General features: G+C 40.2%; 1 protein-coding gene across 2 annotated transcripts; it reads right to left on the bottom strand.

The window, feature by feature from the left end:
* Positions 1 to 73: 73 nt before the first annotated feature.
* pikfyve (phosphoinositide kinase, FYVE finger containing) lies at positions 74 to 18,115 on the bottom strand. 2 transcript variants are annotated; one of them, XM_072444965.1, is made up of 43 exons: positions 18,001 to 18,115; positions 16,942 to 17,138; positions 15,950 to 16,117; positions 14,754 to 14,863; positions 14,125 to 14,296; positions 13,841 to 14,045; positions 13,409 to 13,432; positions 13,158 to 13,247; positions 12,925 to 13,084; positions 12,695 to 12,852; positions 12,488 to 12,599; positions 12,188 to 12,326; positions 11,918 to 12,082; positions 11,713 to 11,781; positions 11,483 to 11,612; positions 11,173 to 11,353; positions 10,971 to 11,045; positions 10,766 to 10,873; positions 10,563 to 10,703; positions 9,247 to 9,373; positions 7,708 to 8,510; positions 6,626 to 7,009; positions 6,441 to 6,541; positions 6,297 to 6,368; positions 5,547 to 5,718; positions 4,866 to 5,044; positions 4,673 to 4,786; positions 4,490 to 4,598; positions 4,267 to 4,421; positions 4,091 to 4,187; positions 3,089 to 3,146; positions 2,844 to 2,975; positions 2,644 to 2,764; positions 2,474 to 2,569; positions 2,315 to 2,395; positions 1,990 to 2,084; positions 1,867 to 1,926; positions 1,603 to 1,779; positions 1,418 to 1,521; positions 1,217 to 1,345; positions 876 to 1,137; positions 612 to 677; positions 74 to 491 (listed from the first exon to the last, which is right to left on the bottom strand). In XM_072444965.1, exons 2-43 carry the CDS (start codon positions 17,123 to 17,125, stop codon positions 376 to 378), a joined length of 6,201 nt encoding a protein of 2,066 aa, XP_072301066.1. In that variant the 5' UTR covers positions 17,126 to 17,138; positions 18,001 to 18,115; the 3' UTR covers positions 74 to 375. The 2 variants fall into 2 exon arrangements, with proteins under 2 accessions (XP_072301066.1, XP_072301067.1); XM_072444966.1 differs by lacking the exon at positions 13,409 to 13,432.
* Positions 18,116 to 18,181: the final 66 nt, after the last annotated feature.

Here is an 18,181-nt window from a genome sequence, read left to right on the forward strand (position 1 = left end):
TTCACTCAAGTTTGTGTAGCTCAGAAAAATATGGACATAAATTAAAACAAATCAGTATTATACAAAATACAACTTTGTGTTAACAATAGTTTAATAGTTAAGATTTGAATAGTACTCTGTATATTTACATAACAATTACACATAATTCATGGACCACAGTACTACGTTATCAGTGCTTCTTACTTGTCCACATGAAAAAGAAGCACATGTGGCACAGATAAAACCAATGATTTTTGTCATACTATCTATTGTAAAACATGTTCCAGCTCCTGTGGAATGTGTATGTGCCTTCAAGCATCAGCCAAAGAAAGTCTGTTGGGAATGTCTCCGTTAGTAGTCCACGCTATTGCCCTTGGACGCTGTTGTTGGCAGCGCTCAGCAGTTTATGCCCAGGCCAGTCCAGTGGTCTGGTACCATCAGGAAGTACTTGTCCATGGCCTCACAAAACCTCGCTCTGTACAGCTCTGGGGAGACGACTGTGGGCATCTTTCCTGCAGACACAACATAGAAACATAAGGACTACAGTAGTATACAGTCTCAATTTAAAGACGGCACAGGAAAGGCAACATAAGAACACTTCAATCGCGGTCATTGACGAGTCTCAGACATACCTTGACCTCCCATGGATTTGACGACCATCTCCAGCCTCTTATCCCACGTAAATGTCCGGATATAATCTAAAAGAAAATGTTTTAAGTTGCATTTTTCTCACCTTTAGTTAACAAATGATGATGCACAGTAGAATAATGCAACAGTTGACCACCACCACCAAAATCTATCCAGGTTTGGGCGCAGCAAAGAGTCAACTTTTGCCTTGATTTGCCTCTGGTCAAGTACGCATCAACGTAAACATGTTTGTGAAGATCCGTCTGTACCTATAATCCCGACAACCAGCTGGTCAGTGGCATCGTCCCGCCCCACCAGGAGGGAGTAATCGATGATGAGATGACTGGACAGGAAGTAGGCGTCGCTGAGGATGGCGGCCCGGAGGATGGACTTGCAGTGAGAGCGGATGTACAGCGGGTTGTCGTGGATCAGCTTTAGCAGGTTCTCGTCCAACAAAACCACCTCGCAGCTTTCTTTCCCGGAGTCCGTCTTCACATTGCGGTTCCTCAGAGAGCCCTTGAGGTCGAATACCTGAGAAAATCCAAGCGGTTCACACTTTTTTTTCCTCTACAGAGTTTAATTTCAAGACATTTTATTTTTTTTTTCTAACCTGAGCCATCTTCCTTCCATAGAAAAGGTTCTCGATCACGAGCAAGTCAAGTTTCTTCTCTGTGTTGTTCTGGGAGTTCTTGTAGCCAATTCGATAAACGCCCAAGATCTTTGCCAGTGCCGTTGGTCGCTGTTGGGCACAGATATGAATTATTCTCCTTCTGCTCAACACATTTGTCGTTACTTTTATAATATTGCACACTTTTTGCTGCGTCGCTCCAGATATGTAGGTGAAGTAATGAGGTGCAAAGTCCAGGAAAGACTGAACTTCTAGTCTGGGCATTTGCTTCAAGATGAATCGGTCATCTAAGAGAATACAAAAACAACACATTTACACAAGAATATATATCAGTACGTACAGAATTGTGGCAGTTGATGTATTTCCACCTTCTGTTGCGTAAAAAACTGCGCCCGATTTGCCGCCGCGGGCCTGCCAGTTCACACAGTGCGACAGAGAACGGACAAAATCCTCCTCGGAGCTTTCCATGATCACCTCTCGCATCTTTTGAAACGCTTCGGCGTAATAGATCCGGCAGTAAAATTTGGCATTGGCATCAGAGAATTCTAGACAACAAGAAGAAGTAGAAACACTTTCACGTCTTTAACAGGATTTAAGGTGGGGTCTTTTTTAGAGACGAGCTGAACACTTACGCAGCTCGATGTGGGGATTGGTGGTTTGTTTCTTCTGCTTGTCCGACAGGTCCGCGTCCTCTGCACAGAACGACTCGTGAAACAGACAAACGGCAGTGTCGGTGAGGCTGATGGTGAACTTACTGAGTGGATCGGATTCGACGCTGCTGCGACTCTGCAGAGACGAGGCGGAATCATTTGGCCTCGCTGGGCTGTTCTTCGTGCGACTCTCCCCAGCACTAAAGAAAATAAAATGTCAAGATCGCGTGTGTAACGTTGAAAAAGCTCTTGATTATATGTAATAAGATGTTTTTTTTTCCATATTGATCATTATTTTACATTTTCTAGTCTAATTCTTTCTGATAAAAACAAATAACTAATGGTTTTCAATCCTAATTCCATCGTAAACAAACGTATGTCCAATTGATTGATTCGATTCACATTTGATTGATTGAAAGTGACCGTTTACCTGTTGGTCTGTGAAGCGTCATCTCCCCCCGTATTAGAAGTCTTCGATAAATTTTCCAGTGCAGTTTTGTATTCCTTGCAGCTGAAGACGATACGCACCGTTGACAATGAGACACATAAACAAGCGAATGAATTGACTGATGGGATGAAAGGCGTTTACCTGAGTGCAAAGGCGATAATCGAGCTGGGTTCTTTCTCACACACGGCGATGGGAACTCGCTCATGTTCGTACATCAGGTAGTGTTTGTCCGGCTCACTGACAAATACAAGGTAAATGTAGTGGTGAAAGTGAAATCAAGATGTATTTTTATGTAGAAGAGGCTTACATACAATGGAACTGGAATAGGGTTGTAGCTGTTGCCTGGGAGGAAGTTCGCCAAGATGGCCTTCATGGTGGATTTCTCTTTGACTTGACTGTCAGTGGAGCCCAGCAGGTGTCCATCAAACACATCTGAAGCACATGAATCAAACAGATGGAGGTTAGCAGTGACGCGCACACATCAGCAGAGGCGGTGCGTGCGTGTCTGTACCCTCGGGGATGCTGAGGGAGTCCGGCTCGGTGAAGGACGGAGCAGGTGTGACTGGTTCAGCGCTGGGATCTCCGGGAGAGGGCAGCAAGGACGAGGAGGAGCCAGAGGGCATCGGGGTCAGGTAACGATCCTCTGAAAAGATTGTTCAGTCTTTGTGAGGGATTATCTATAAAATATGTATATCTGTTTTTATTTTATTTAGTTGCCGGGGCCTGATTTTAAGTTGTTTGTTTTTCAATGCTCACCCTTGTCCCCATTCTGTACGACAGGAGAAGGGTTACGAGGAGAGGTGTCCACGGCAACCTGTGAAGAAAATAAAATAAATAATCAACCCACTTGGACTGTTGCCTTATTTATAGGGCTATTTAATATGGATTATAATTTTAATTTTAAATACAGGTACATTTAAGTAAATACACTTTATTTGTATAGTGCTTTTTATAGACAAAAAAAAATAAAAAAAAATATAATAAAAATAAAAATCATTGTTTCTATTTTGAATTTCAGACGCTGAATTTAGTCAGTTCAGTTTAAAAATATATAAAGAAAAAAAATCACAATTAAGACTGACATTGTTATGGACACACGAAAAATGAAAAAATAAAAAATAAAAATATATCGGAAATTTGGAAATCATTTTGAAATGGACAAATTTGACGTTGGACCAGGTGGGATTTAGTACTTTGTTCTTTGCCGGGATTATGTTTTTTGCAACTTGTGTTATTTTTAGTTTGGTTTTTGCTCTCTCTCTCTCTCTGGTCACGTTCTGTTCTGTGTTTTACATCTTTAATCTAATTTTATTGAAAAATGAATAAATAATACATTTAAAATATTCAAAGCACAGATTTTCAAGCCTCAAAATGCAATGAAAAACAATAATAATACATTTCACAGCAAATTTTACGATTCTGAAATTAGACAGCTGAATTTGAAATCTTGAAAATCTATGCACTGAACATTTAAAAAAGGTAAATTTTCCATATATATTTCAACAGTGATTTTTAAAGCGACTGAAAACCAAAATAGAAACAAATTCAAACATGTTTTCTCAGGGTTAAGAAATCAAAAGTGAGCATTGATAAATTTGCCAGCATTTACAATTCAGAATATGGTGAAACAAATGACCTTCTGTTATAAGTAAAATGCTGGTTTCACATCAATAATATCTTAGAAAATGAAAACGTGTACAATTCAAACTGAACCGGTTAAAGTGACGTGAATGAAGTAAAATAAAAACGTGCACTGACCTTATTGTCGTCCGCCGTGGTCTGCCTGTGTCTCCCTGGACTTGGGGGAACCGATAGACGTTTCCTGCCTTTCTCCAGCTGAAACAAGTCCTGAAGCCTAAGCAGGAGTTTACAGATTAGAAACAAACATATAAACCGGGTGAACGCATTAGAGGCGTGCATTTACGAGCGCTAACCTGCTGTTCCAGGACTGTAGCATCTCACACAGACTCTGTTTCTTCATCACCAGAGACTCCAGGATGGACTGCAGCTGCTGTGGCGTGTCTGGACCGCACACATGCATTCGACCTTGGAGCTTTTCAATCCAGCTTTGTAGCTCTGCCTCTTCCATCTACCACAAGGATAACATTATAAATTACCACAAAAATACAAACAGTTTTACTTTGCCTCATAACTTACATCTTTCTGGGCAAACAGGTCCTCCATTTTCTCCTCCCGCGTTTTACTGAACGTGTCAGTTTTGAGGGACGTGAGCCTGTCGTCGATGGCCAAGTACACCTGACTGACCCTGAGGGAAACATCCACTATAAACAACGGCAAGGGAATGGAATCATGAAAACGGCTCATCTGCTTTTAACATACTTCAGCAAGAACTCCTTAAGCTCGTGCTGAAGGTTGATTTTGGATGGCACTTGGTTCCTGATGAAAATCTTTGGACGGGGAAGGCAAATCTCCAACAATCGGACAGGAGTGTAACTGCGAGATGAATTGAAGTGAGTATTAACATTTACAAAAGCATAATTTGAGTATCACAGGAAGAAAAGTCAAGACAAACCTGAAGGACGCCACCATCTGATTGTATGAAAAGTATTGGTGGTAATCTTTGTGGATGGAGTGTCCACAGGGCTCTGCGTTGGCCCTCCTCGTGTACTGGTGGCCATAGAAACGCAGCTCCAAGTATTTAGTAAAAGACATGGACCACGAGTCATTGGACAGAGGCACCACTGGAGTGACCTGGGCAAAACAGTGGGACCGTTACATTTAAAGCAGAAGTCAGTAGCATTTTTTTTGTATTTGTAAGTTGTTTTTGTTGTGTTGCTTTTAATGGCGGTTGGCATCAAACTGAAAAAGTGCATTTACTGCCACCGACTGTAGTTGTACGTCTTCAAAGTATGTGTTTTACGCTTCATGGAGAGTGTCTTGTAAGTCCCTGTGATGGTTGAACATCTATTATTTATTTGTGGGGCATTTGACAAGTTCGGGCGGAAAAAACAACCTTGCAACGTTTGTCGACCCCTAAACAACTCGGCTGAGGAATCATGGCTCTTTTTTTGGTGATGTGAAATGTTTTTGTATGTGATTATTACAAAGATAAAGAAAAACATTTTGTGTCCGTTTTTCTGACACTGTATTTTCACAAATGGAGCAGCAGGGGGAGCACTTCTGAGTTACCGTACTTTGTTCCGCTTTAATACAACTAAAGTGAAATGTGCACGTTTATCATTTAAATACACACTTGTTTGCAAATACGACACCAGGAGTAGTTCAGTATGGTGTGTTGATATCCAGGCACGGGAGAGTCCAGCTCTTTCAATACAATCTGCACACAGCCGTTTCCATGCACAAACCGACGAACGTGGTGCACCATGGGAGTTTCACAATACATGCTCGGGCACTGGTAGGAAGGCCTGGAAAAAACATTTAAGCTGTTAAACATGGAAATCTACAAAACCACAAAAGGGTTGGATCCAGTGTGGATAATGATGAAGTACAAAAGTAAAAGTACTGTATTTAATCTTTCCTTAAATCATTTTTACAGTAGATACTTTTTAGTTTTGCACAACATTCACATCAGGTATCTGTGCTGTCTACTAAATTATTATTATTTTTATTTGGTTTGAGGGGTTATTTGTAGCACAGTCAAAGTGACATTCAGCATAGGTTTGGAGTTGAAGTGCTGGCTTTGAGCAAACTAAAATATATACATTGAATACATTTACTACTGTTCAGCACAAAAACAGCACAATTCTAAATCAAAATCACCACATTTAACGTTTCAACAGTTCTCAAAATGGGTGTGAAATCCCAAAGTACATTTTTAAATGGGCACTTTATTTTTGTATGTGCTATTTATACTTTTAAAGTATTTTTTGCTCATCAGTATCAGTTTTTTTTTTACTTAAGTAAGAAAATGCAGTACTTTTCCCATCACGGGTTGGATCAAATGTTGCATTGTGTGATTTTCTTGTCAAAAAGATGTTCTCACCTAAAACAATACCTCTCCAAAAACACGCCTAGAGACAGATCATTCTTCCCGTAAAACTCCATTGTGACAATCCTGTTGACAGAAACACAATTACTTAAAGCATAGATTTGCTTTCTGTGAATCTCAAGAGTGTGTAAAGTTTACCAGGGGCTGACGCAGGGGTTCGGGGCGTTGTTAGACTGTGGCGACGAGCTGCTGAAGAGGACGCACAGCCGCTGATGGTTGGCAGGGCTCAGACAGTCCAGCTGCCAAAGGGAAACCAGGAAAATAAAAAAAGGATCGCCAAAAACACGTGTAGCTGCTTTTGGATGAACAAATTTAAAACATACTTTAGGTGCCCAGCTTATGTCGTTGGGTTTGCTTGGCTTCTCCTCTTCACTGTCTGCACTGACCAGGCCTTTCACTTCAGACCTGCTGTGCTCATTGACACAAGGGGCGGCGAACAGGTCGGTGTTGTCCCTCTGTCGGATGCGCCCGCCCTTGGCCCTGTAGTCGGCCAGCATCTTGGCCAGATCCTGACTGCTGCTCAGATGCTCCGTGATGCGAGTGCTGGTGAGGCCGTGGCTGGGGAGGACGTCCATGGGTTTGATTGTAGCGGAACCGTTGCTCTGGACACTGGCGAAGGACGATGGAGAGACTTCTTTGAGCAGTTGTCTCTTTCGCCGACTGTCGAGCTCCTTCAGATCTTTGTTCAGGAGCGGGGATAAGTAAACCTGGGGCATAACATAATAAAAGAAGACTATTACATTTTATCTAACACAAATTGTATTTTAAAGAAGAAGAGGTGGGTTTTGTCGTCAGGAAAGAAATGTGGGCCTAAAATACAACTTTTTACCCATCCAAATAGGTTAGTAGAGGGGGGAGTTGTATAGAAATGTTTATAATCTTGCAATTATTCTGGAGATACGCAAATATTATATCAAGAATATCAAGTACATTGGCTACTAAAATAAATGTTTCTTTATTGATGTCCAACCAACAAATATAAAGTGATATTTCTGCCTTACTGCAAAACTAATAATACTCTTTAGTGTAAACACCTAGAGTGTGTTAATTTCAGTGTACAGTAGTTAGCTCCTCCCTCCAGAGATATATTTAAAGAAGTCCACAGAGCAGCATCTGAACTGAAAACGCTACTTGGATGAGTGGTAAACATTCACTAATTAAAAACGTATCCAGTTGCCATACTTTCACACTCTTTTGCTACACACGACCTTAACTGGACGACGGAGGGATTTCTCATGATTTATCCATCCCCAATTAAATGTTACATGGGTCAACATTCTAACCGTGTGCCTTAACTTTACCACTTTACCGTGAGCTAATGTGTCAATATGGTTGTAGAGGCGAGATACCTAAATTAAACTTTGAGGGTTTGTTTTTGAATGGGAGAAAATGCATTTATTTGTACCTGTTCGGGAAAGTAGTCCCTGCTCGGGCAGTGCATGCCGGGTGGAGTCAGAAGAAACGGCTCTTTGAACGTGATGAAGGGCGAGATGCAAAGTATAATATCTTTTAGCTCCTGTTTGAAAGTGGCAGAAATGGTTTTCAGGCCGTCGTCAGAAGAGGTCACCTGCTCTGCCACAAACAGCCCCGTGTCGTCCTGCAGCGGGTCTCGGAACAGTTTGGGGGTCTCTGAAGTTTCTCCATCGTCCAGCGCTCCTCTTTCCTCCTCTGCCGTCTCACCATCATAGGCGCGGATCAAAGTGTCTGAACTCATCTCGGGGTCTTCTTCCATGATGAAAGGGGGAGACACGAGTAAAGCTGGCGGGCTTGAAAACGGAGAGGACGTCCTGGTGTCGTTTTCCAATAGTGCAGGTACGGTCGGACAAGGCGCGTTTGTGTTGGTCTCTGTGTCTGTGCCGTTATCTCCCTCTGCTACAGCTATGCCCTCCTCTAACTGTCCATCAGCAGACTCTTGCGACCGGCTCGTTTTTCCATCGCTTTCCTGTTGCCTCGATTGTCTCTCGTCTTCCTCCGTGGTAGATCCCTCGAGCAAACAGGGGAAGAATGTGCTCTGAGCCACGTTTGGAGGCATGGCAAACTCATCCATGAGAAACGAGATCTCCAGCTGCGAGTGGTAGGCCACACACACCATGAACATGATGATGTCCTTCACCCTGGAAAGCTCGTACTCAGAGGCCCCGCGCAGCTTGATGGAGCATCCCAGGTGAGCGGGGCAACCCTCGAAAAACATCAGGGTCTTTACTTCATCTGCAACAGGAAAGCAAAGGGCTGTGTGAGACGGATTTCAATCATGATTACAATTGTTGAAATTAATAATACAGATCTAATCAAATTCAGCGTCACCAAATTTGGGGCAAAGACTCTCATCTAATTTATAGTCGTTTCAAAATAAATAAAATCACAAAACATCAACTATATGATGATAATTCAACTCTTCCTCTACAAGATCACTTTTGACAGTACAAAAAAAATGATTCAAATAATCATGAGCTCAATTATTAATATGACACAAATAATTATCTCTTCCAAAAACAAGCAGATCCATTTTGGAATGAAACCGTTTGTTGTTTAGGTTTATGAAATGTACTAAAGTGTCTTTTGAAGGATTAAAGACGACATGGAACATGGATTCAAATCTCAAGATTAAAAATGCAAAAATATTTCTAATTAAAGACCATATAAACGGGTTAGAGTTAGACAATTTTTTCAGTAAAATGTAGTTTTAAGATTTAGTTGTACATCTTGCCAGGTTTTACAACATTCATTTTTGACAGTTTGAACATTAAGTTAACGAGAAAGCACAAAGGAACATGCTTTCCTCACAGATCTGTATATTTTTACTTAAAACTTTCTTCACAAACTGCCACTTGACTGATCTAAGTAAAATATTTGCGAAAGGTTCCATTCCATCAAACATAGTCATAATTAGATACACATGTCACCCGTCACAAGCACTTGAAACGTCACACACCACACGACTTACCATTGGGCAAAGTAAAGGACTGCATGTGAAACTTGTGGCAGGTTCCTAGTCGAGGTTTAGTGAGGAGCTGGTCCATGGACAAAACCAGATCCCCCTGAGTCATCCGACTGACCCTGTCCAACACTTGCTGTAAGAACATTATATTGAAATCATTATATCACATTGCACTGCAAAAAAAAAAACATCCAACACTAGAAAATTAATGAAGATGATACTTTTTTTTCATGTCAGTAGAGTAAGATTTTGTTTTATCTTTTCTAAATAAAAAAATAAATACAACTTCTGTAATTTAAAGGTTGAATGGACGATTTTTTGGGCATAAATCTGAGTCTTATTTCCTCGTGGCGTGGACGGCCGATTAGTCATGCCACGTATCAATCATAAAACGCACCTATCGCTCACCTGCAGCCGTGTGCGGATCGTCCCAAATTTCCGCGTGTCTAAGCGCATTGATCTATCATAAGATAGTTCCCTCAGTGTACGGGGCAAAATGAAGACGGAGAAAGACAGTTCGAGCTGACGCAGAAGTGGACAGAAATCTACGGGAGACGAGAGATGTGATGCGCTCCGTTGCGCTAATAAACAAACGCACGTGTGTGTTGTATCAGTCCACAAGGGGGAGTGGCATGCGCACTTCCGCCTGCGTTCTCAAATCGCCGAAAAATCGTCCATTGCGCCTTTAAGCAGATCATCATTTTCCATTTTGTTCATTGTAAACTGCAATATTGTTCTAAAATAATTTGATATTCGCCTCATTATAGTGACATTTCATTTTTCTGAGCACTCAAGCAGGATTACTCAAACACACGCAAAATACAACTTTGGGTAAGTCAATGATGAAGGAACATGTAAATAAGTGTTTACTTTACCACTATTATTAGTATATTTTGTCTTATGCTAGCTATTTTTATCTTTTAGTATATTATTTTTATATATTATTAGTATATTTGTCTTATGCTAGCTATTTTTATTTTATTTTATCTTTTAGTATATTATTTTTATATATTATTAGTATATTTGTCTTATGCTAGCTATTTTTATTTAATTTCATCTTTTTCCCTCTTCTTAATATGATATGTTTTGTTTATAAGAGCTTCTGTTTAAGAGTTTTTTCTATTAAGAGTGTTTTTTAAAGCTTCCTATAAGTTATCTGTTCTTTTCTTCTGTATCTACTTGCGTTGCAACACCGAAATTTCCCCATGTGTGGACAAATAAAGGCATATCTTATCATAATTATATAAAAGGTAGCTCATACTGTATTCTGAGTACGTTTTTGTAGAGTTATGTCTATCTGGCAATTGAGCATGTGTACTGACCAGTTTGACGTTGATAACCAGTGTGATGCCGTGCTCCAGCAACATGTCCTGTGCAATACGCGACACGGTCTTCTCCACCAGCACCAGGTTCGGACGCACATCTACGATCCGCTGCACATAGTTCTTCAGGAATTCTTTTTCCTTAAAACAACAACATTAAGGCCAACTGTTGTATTGTGGGTATTTGAGATACTGTGGCTTACCTGAAGCACAATGGGATCAATGCAGGTGAACTTAGTCTCCTCTCTGTACAGATACTCTATAGAGCACTTCAATAGCAGGATTTTGGGATTCTTGATGTACGGATTCATCTAATTAAAACAAATTCAGTTAAACATCTGATGAGTATTATCTTCTGATATGAACCACATCTGTCCAATTTGTTTGGATAGAAGAATCTTTGTTCACCTTTTTATGAGCTATGTTCTTGGTGCACACAAATCCATTCACCGTTGTCGAGTCAAATTTTCTTCCTCCCGGAATCTAACTCACAAATAAAGAAAAGCTTTATATCGAAAATTGAGAGAGGCTTAAACTGAATTAGTGTATTTTTGTCTCATGTCAAGTCACATGAAAATGTTCAGAAGAATTCACATTGACACGGGCTAACCTTTTTAATGTGGACAAACTGGCGGATGTCCATGTCATCGTCACAGTTGCGGACATCAGGGTGTACAGTCTGGACCACCTGCCGTACAACAGGGACTATAATGTCCCGCCAGGACAGAGACAGGGACTCACTGTACAGCAGCTGCTGCAAAAGCGCCATCATGTGGCTGTGATTGGCTGAACTGAACAGAAAAATACTCTGGTCATGTATCACAGAGTTTTCCACAATTTGTTTAATTCAAAATCCTATCTGATGAAATGTAGGTTTAATTCTCCTAAAAAAGTATTGTAAAGAAAGGCCCATGTCTTACAGCAGCCTCTCCATGGCTTTCTTCTCGCCGTTCTCTTCTCGGAGTTGATCCAGTGAACTGTGGTGCCAGCCCAGCGGAGTAAATAGCATTTCTTTTGCCTTTTCCTCCACACGTCGATTGAACAGAGATTCTTAAAATTATGTAAATTATTTAAGATGTGGTTAAATCAAATTACCACCCTTAATAGTATAATTTCAAAGTATCAAACACTTGAGATATCCAAATTATACCTTGAATGAAGGCATCACTTATGACAATGTTCTGTCCTCCATCCTCAGAAACAAGAAATTCAGCTGCAGCTGCATGAAATAGGGGAGATTTTTTTCTACATTAATTTCCAAGACAATGTGTGTCAACATATCAACATCAAACTTTTACCGTGGTTAAACTGAAATTCAAAACAAAACACATATTTCTGTTGATTGTTTAGAATACCTTTCTGCTCAGAGGTAACTGGGATGTGTGGATATTTGGCCTGTTTCTTGATGTGAAAGTTCACATTGTTTTGTTCCATATTGAGGTTTATAGAGGCAGCAGAGTCGCTGTCCACCACTGAGTGGAAACTGTTTACTGATGTCCTCTTACTGGGGCTGGCTGAATCTACACAAGAAAATTTGTCAAAACAACCTCAGAGCACAGAAACTGCAATAACCAGTACATTAGTTAAGAGCTAAATGTACTATAAACATAATAGCAGATACACACTGTGCAAGGCGTCCTCTGTAAGCTGCTCTGTGTCGCTGTCATCAAACTTAATATCTTTGAACCAGGATGGCTCAGATTGTCCCTCTATGGAGTTCACACTATCGCTGTCTGGAGAAGGCGTTTCAGAAAACTCTGTACTCTACAAAGATGACAGACCAGCATCAGAATTTGTACTTAAATCAGCGTTTAAACATTTTCAGTGATTTCTTGTGAATCTTTACAACAATGTGACTATATTTGACAACTCTTTTGACTGCTTTCATTATTATTATGAAGGATCAAAGTAATGATTTATTCTACCAGAAGAGGGCGGTAGAGCGTATACTCGTCCCGAAACAGCTGGTCATGATGAGTGACACAGTCCAACCACCGGCCATCCACCAACGCTTGGCCAATAGCTATTGCCTGAGCTCTGCCGCACAAAACAATATGTGAAATATGTATATTTACCCAACTGATACAGCATAAACAACCAAAAGGAAATTGATGTTGGTGGTAAAATCTTACCTTGTGGATATGGTACCGTTTCTAAGTAGCCAGTTGACAAGCTCCTTTCCCACAATACAGTTAGGGTAAGTCCTCAGCCAATATCTATGGTCTTGAAACTCCATCCCGGTGCTGTTGTGGCAGATTCTCTTCCACAATTCCCTCAGCTGAGAGGAGTCCTACAAAACCACACAAGACATATAAGCCTGAAGAAGTAAAAACATAAATAACTTTCATCATTAACCAATTACCAGTAGGATTTTTCTCTCTTCCTCCTCCCTGTGGTCCATTTTGGAGCCACTTTTGGAGGCAGAGGTGGTGCGGCTGGGAGGCGGGCTGACCGAGCTCTCATAGGAAGGCCCCATGGTCCCTCCAGAGCGATCCAGTGATAAGTTGGTCACACTTGCAGACCTGTTGAATGCATAGATTAATACAGAGGCTCAGTTCAACCTACGTTTGTACTTGTGGGAAACAGGCAACTGACCTCTTTCTTGCAGGGGATTTTCCCATGTCTTCTTGCAGCGTTGACAGTCTGGAGTTAAGGCCAGTGTTCTGAGGTTCCTGGTGATGCATACTGATGTGCAAAAAATATAAAGCTGTCATATCTGCTCATTGTAATACTTACATTACACACTTAACACTAAATAAAGACTGAATCATCATAGTGAAAGATAACAGCACTAGAAAGTGTTAAGCTCAACTTAGTCAGCGAATGAAAATAATTGCTAGACTCACGTCTTTCTCATCCCAGGAGTTTTTCTATGCCAGGAGAGAGAAGGGAAAAATAATTTCTTTAAGCGTAAGCAGAGAATATAAGCAAGAAGCACACAGATTCAAGTGAAAGTAACTAAAATATAATTTCAAACAGGCAGAAGATACAAAATGCACTATTAAACAATCCATTACTCAAACACACTATTAATCAACTACCATAATACCATTTCAACAAGCAAGTTTAATGTTTTTCTTTCACAGTAAAAAAATAATCCTGTTTTAGTGTGTAGTCAATATATAGTATCTGAAAATTCTGAAAGTGAAAGCAGAAAACGATATACGATGATAATGAAAGGACGCACAGGCACTGGATGATCATGAGGAGTAAAGAACACATTAAGGAATTTGCACATTGAGTTTACTGTAATGATGTGCATTTTGTTCTGACAGTACCTCTGCCAGATTGAATCTTCCTCAAGGAAGATGTTCCTGCTGGTCTTGCGCCCCCCCACAGGAGTGCGGGGCTCACTGGGCTCTAGCACCGACACGGAGCAGGAGTCCGTCAGACTGCTGAGGTCTTCTCCGATAGAGCCAGACTCAGCCGAGTGAGCGTAGCTTAGAGCCAGTTTACGACAGTATGTGCAAGCACGGAGGTCTCCTGCACATGGGAAAGAGTAACATATTGTATTAACAAGAACGGCTAAACTTGTTGATAAAGTTGATATTTTAGAACACACCTGTGTATCCCATAAACTTTCCAGGAATTTCTTGGTTGCAACAACGGCTGCAGAAGATCTGCCCACACAGACGACAGTGGTGACGCCGACGAAACGTAGTAAACTTCTCGTTACAGTCATAACACTCCTTGCACTGACTGTCGGGCATCCAGTACTGCTTCAGGTCACTGTCCTAAAAGATAACAAGAGTAGACCTGTTAGAAGGAAACTGATAATGTGAAAAGTAACCTCTATGATATGTTTACATCAGACATTAGTTCACCCTGGAGAGACAAATAAAACAGAAAGAAGCATTTAGCAAGCTTATTACATGGGTTATTTGGCGCTCAGACCCCGGTGGAAGACATTGAGATTATGAGTGTGTCATAATAGAATTATATTAGATCTCTCCCCCCAGGGCCTGGAGACTGGTGGTGGTGATATGAGGAAGAAGGTAGAGAGGATGATGAGGATGATGTAAGGGATGCGGAGGAGGAAATGGGGAGGTCGTGGGGCAGAGGAGGTGCGCCGTGCCACGGGGAGGAGTAACTCGGGCGCGTTGTTTGAGGCTGCAGAGCAGGTGTGCCCTGGTGTAGCAGTGGACGTAGATTGGGTGGAGATAGGGCTGAAATTAGGCTAGCTTAATTTACCTGACTCTTCCCCTCCATTATCTCTTTAAGCCTCTTCAGCGCTGTACGGAGCTGCACAGCAGTGCGGGGATCATGACTGCTGAGAGAGGAGTCAGACTTCCTACTGCCATCTAAATACATGAATAGACACACAATTACACAAACAACACAAAATTAAAAATTTCAAACATTTTACAAATATGATCCTTTGAGTATGTGTTCAAATACATGTTACAAAGTACATTATGGCACACTTTTGGCACACTGCACTCTTTTGTAATAACAGGTAACAAAATATAAGAAATACCAATGCATTGAAACGTATAAAGCTCAGTTAGAAACCATACAGTGAGTTTGTGTTAAACGTACAAACATTAGTTTCTTAGTGTAACATGGCAAACCAAATACCTCTATTAAAAAGCAAACTCAAACTGCACATGTGCACACACATGCACACACATTAAGTTAAAAGCAAACCTCAACAAAAGGTGTTACTGTGAAACTAAAAGTTGCTTTATTTAAATAAACAGTGCAGTGCCCTCACCTGGCCAATCCATTGGAACTAAAAAGACATGAGAACGGTCACCCGTCAGTAAATACAATTCTCATCGAGCAAAATGCAAAAGTAAGCGTATTAACTGTCATGTAAAAAGGACAAGCCCACAACTGATTCTTATTCACACAGAAAAAACACATTTTTGGAAGTAGAAACAAGGCATTAATTGCACATATAATTAAACATTGAGCTTTCCCAGTAAACTGAGATTTAATCTTGGAACCTGTTAACATTGTTATGTTTTTTGATTTGTACAACACTGTCGAGAATTTAAAATGGTGTTCATTCAAAATTGGATAACATGGAAGAAAGTGGTGAGTAAAGTCTTTTGGAGTGATATATTTAAGGAATGTGAAGATTACTTGTAGATAGCTGAGAGGATGAAATCAATTTACCGTGAGATATTTCAAGCTTCTTAATCTATGGACTTGTTGGCAAGATTCTTTTGTAACTACATATACCCGTATGCGTTGCGCAGTATGGACTATACCTCAAAATAGCATAAAGTTCCCCCAAAATTATGTTGAATTTATTTACTTCTAAATTGGCATCTGAACTGAAAATGCATTTTGGGTTTGCCTTATGCCAACAGTGATGACAACACAACCTTTGAAAAGATAACAATACAAACATATTATAAAGCATGAAATAGCAGTGTTACCTGAGGCGGTGGAGGTGCGTCGGAGATGGTCAGTGTGCTGTTTCCGGCTGACCTTGGATTCATGACCTGAGAGGGAAGGACTGACAGACCAGCTCCTCCTCTCAGACTGAGGCGAAGGGGACGGCACATCTGCTTTTTCTGCAACAGAGGAGGGAGATCGTCCCTCCTCTGAACAAACATGCATTAACATAACTATATGGTTTGAGGATTACATATACCGGTATTCATATTCATACAACAGAAGCCTTCATGATGATAAAGAAGATACTGTGCATACAGTAAGAGAATTATATAGTAAATAAAATGCCAAACCACCTATGATTAAAAATGAATAAATAAATAAAAATAATTATAAAAATAATAATACTAATAATAAAAATAATATCATTATACATCTGCAGGTGCCTTAAATCAAGTTTTTTTTAAACTGTTTTGTGAGAATTGGTCTCTCGCAAAAGTACTTGAAGCACCAGAACATATTGAAAATCGGGTAAAATGTGTGTATACTACCATGTAATGTGGCCACATTGTTTTATTAAATACAATATTTTGTTGATGTTGTTTGCAGCTTTTTAAAGTGCAAACGTATACACTGGAATACAAGTTGAAAGATTTTAAAGGCAAACAATATGTGTGTCATGTGACTCAGGGTTAATAGCTCTGATCTAAGCAGGCGGCTTCGATCACCTGACCACACAAGACTGTGGAAAATGTGCTTGCCTGGACTGCCAAAAATGAAATCTAATGGTTACAGTACAGTACTTAAATATCTTTACACTCTTAATTGTTCAATTTCAATTTGCATTAATTATCAACATACATTCATAGGAAAATAATGACTAGTACTGACCACGGCCATGGCATTACATTTTGTAAGTGAGTAATTCTCATGATACTTTTTTTGTAATGTTGTAAACCAGATGGTGTTCGGGATCCATTTTAAAACTACTGTATAGGTTTGTGAGTGTGATAGTACAACTGGTAATCCTGACCTTTGTTACTGAATCGAAACAAGTTGACAAATGAGCTGTAGGCGGATCGGAGTGGAGGGTCGTCCTGCTCCGGAGTCAGAGGTTTAAAGTGTGTCAGATGTGATGGGCTGGTGGGAGACAGCACAGGCGGTTCAATGCTCCAGTCTGTTGAGGATGAAGACGACGACTTGTCATCTGCTGCCATGTCACATCTCCTCCTGACAAAGAAGAAACAGTGTACGATCTCTGTGTTAGATCTGGTAAACACAGCTAAAGAAAGTCAACAGTATAAAATGTATTTTTGTCCTACCTTTGGTACTGGCTTCAGGGGACAAATGTAAAGAGAAACATACACATCCCGGAGATATTTATTTTAGCTTTACATAGCAAACCAAAAACAAGTATTTTTCCTCCGGCTTTTAAACTGTTGAACTCTTATATACATTTTCCTACACACGCACAACAAACAACAGGTTCTAGAATTTGGAGTTTTTAAACGTTGTGGCCAACTTCATCATTTTAAATATTCAAGCTAAGCACATTTGGAAAAGAGCTGACAGCATCGCATTGACAAAATGTCCTTGGATCATGTGTAAAGGAAACAGAAAAAGCAGAAGTAGCAGAAACACATAAATCATGTGACCACAACAGGCAAGAGCAGCAGCTGTCCTGCGTGTTTCACCACATACATTCAATTGTACAATTATTGATCTGTGTATCTGACAGCCCAAGACACATCAACATCAACAAATACAATCCAGAAAAAAAATACTCAACACTGGTTCGACATATTGTCTTCTTAATCATATGACAAAAATAAATAAATAGCTATCAAATCCGTGTTTCGTTGATAAAACGACAGTATAATTCCAAGACCTGTAACGTTACCTTACTTAAAAGCAACATTTCACTGCCTTCTTGTAAAATTAACTGACAAGCTCTAATTAATATAAATCGACCAAGAAATACTGAAGTTAGCTTGTGAGACTAAAGTTAGCATGCTAGCTAGTCATTGATTGATCGTACATGGTGTTTAGTAGAATTAAAGCCGCATGACAGTAAAATATCCAGTACATTTACCTGGCCAGCTATGAATTCCACATCACTCCCCCGAGATATCTCTCTGAAAACACCTATTAAACATCATCCATGAGAGACACCCAAAAATTAGCTCCGACTTCCACAACACACACACAGACCAGAGTAATCGCACCTGACCACAGCAGACAGATTGAAACATATAAAACAAAACTATTTTTTG

This window comes from Eucyclogobius newberryi, unplaced genomic scaffold (assembly GCF_026437365.1).
Source record: "Eucyclogobius newberryi isolate DKJ021-1_F unplaced genomic scaffold, fEucNew1.0.hap1 SCAF_14, whole genome shotgun sequence".
NCBI classification, from domain to species: Eukaryota; Metazoa; Chordata; class Actinopteri; order Gobiiformes; family Gobiidae; genus Eucyclogobius; species Eucyclogobius newberryi.

Coding starts and splice junctions, on each gene's coding strand:
- pikfyve (XM_072444965.1), bottom strand. CDS start 17,125: ATGGCAGCAGATGACAAGTCGTCGTCTTCATCCTCAACAGACTGGAGC. Junction 12,327..12,487: donor CGCTCTACCGCCCTCTTCTG/GTAGAATAAATC, acceptor TCATCTTTGTAG/AGTACAGAGTTTTCTGAAAC. Junction 9,374..10,562: donor TGGTTATCAACGTCAAACTG/GTCAGTACACAT, acceptor ATGTTCTTACAG/CAAGTGTTGGACAGGGTCAG.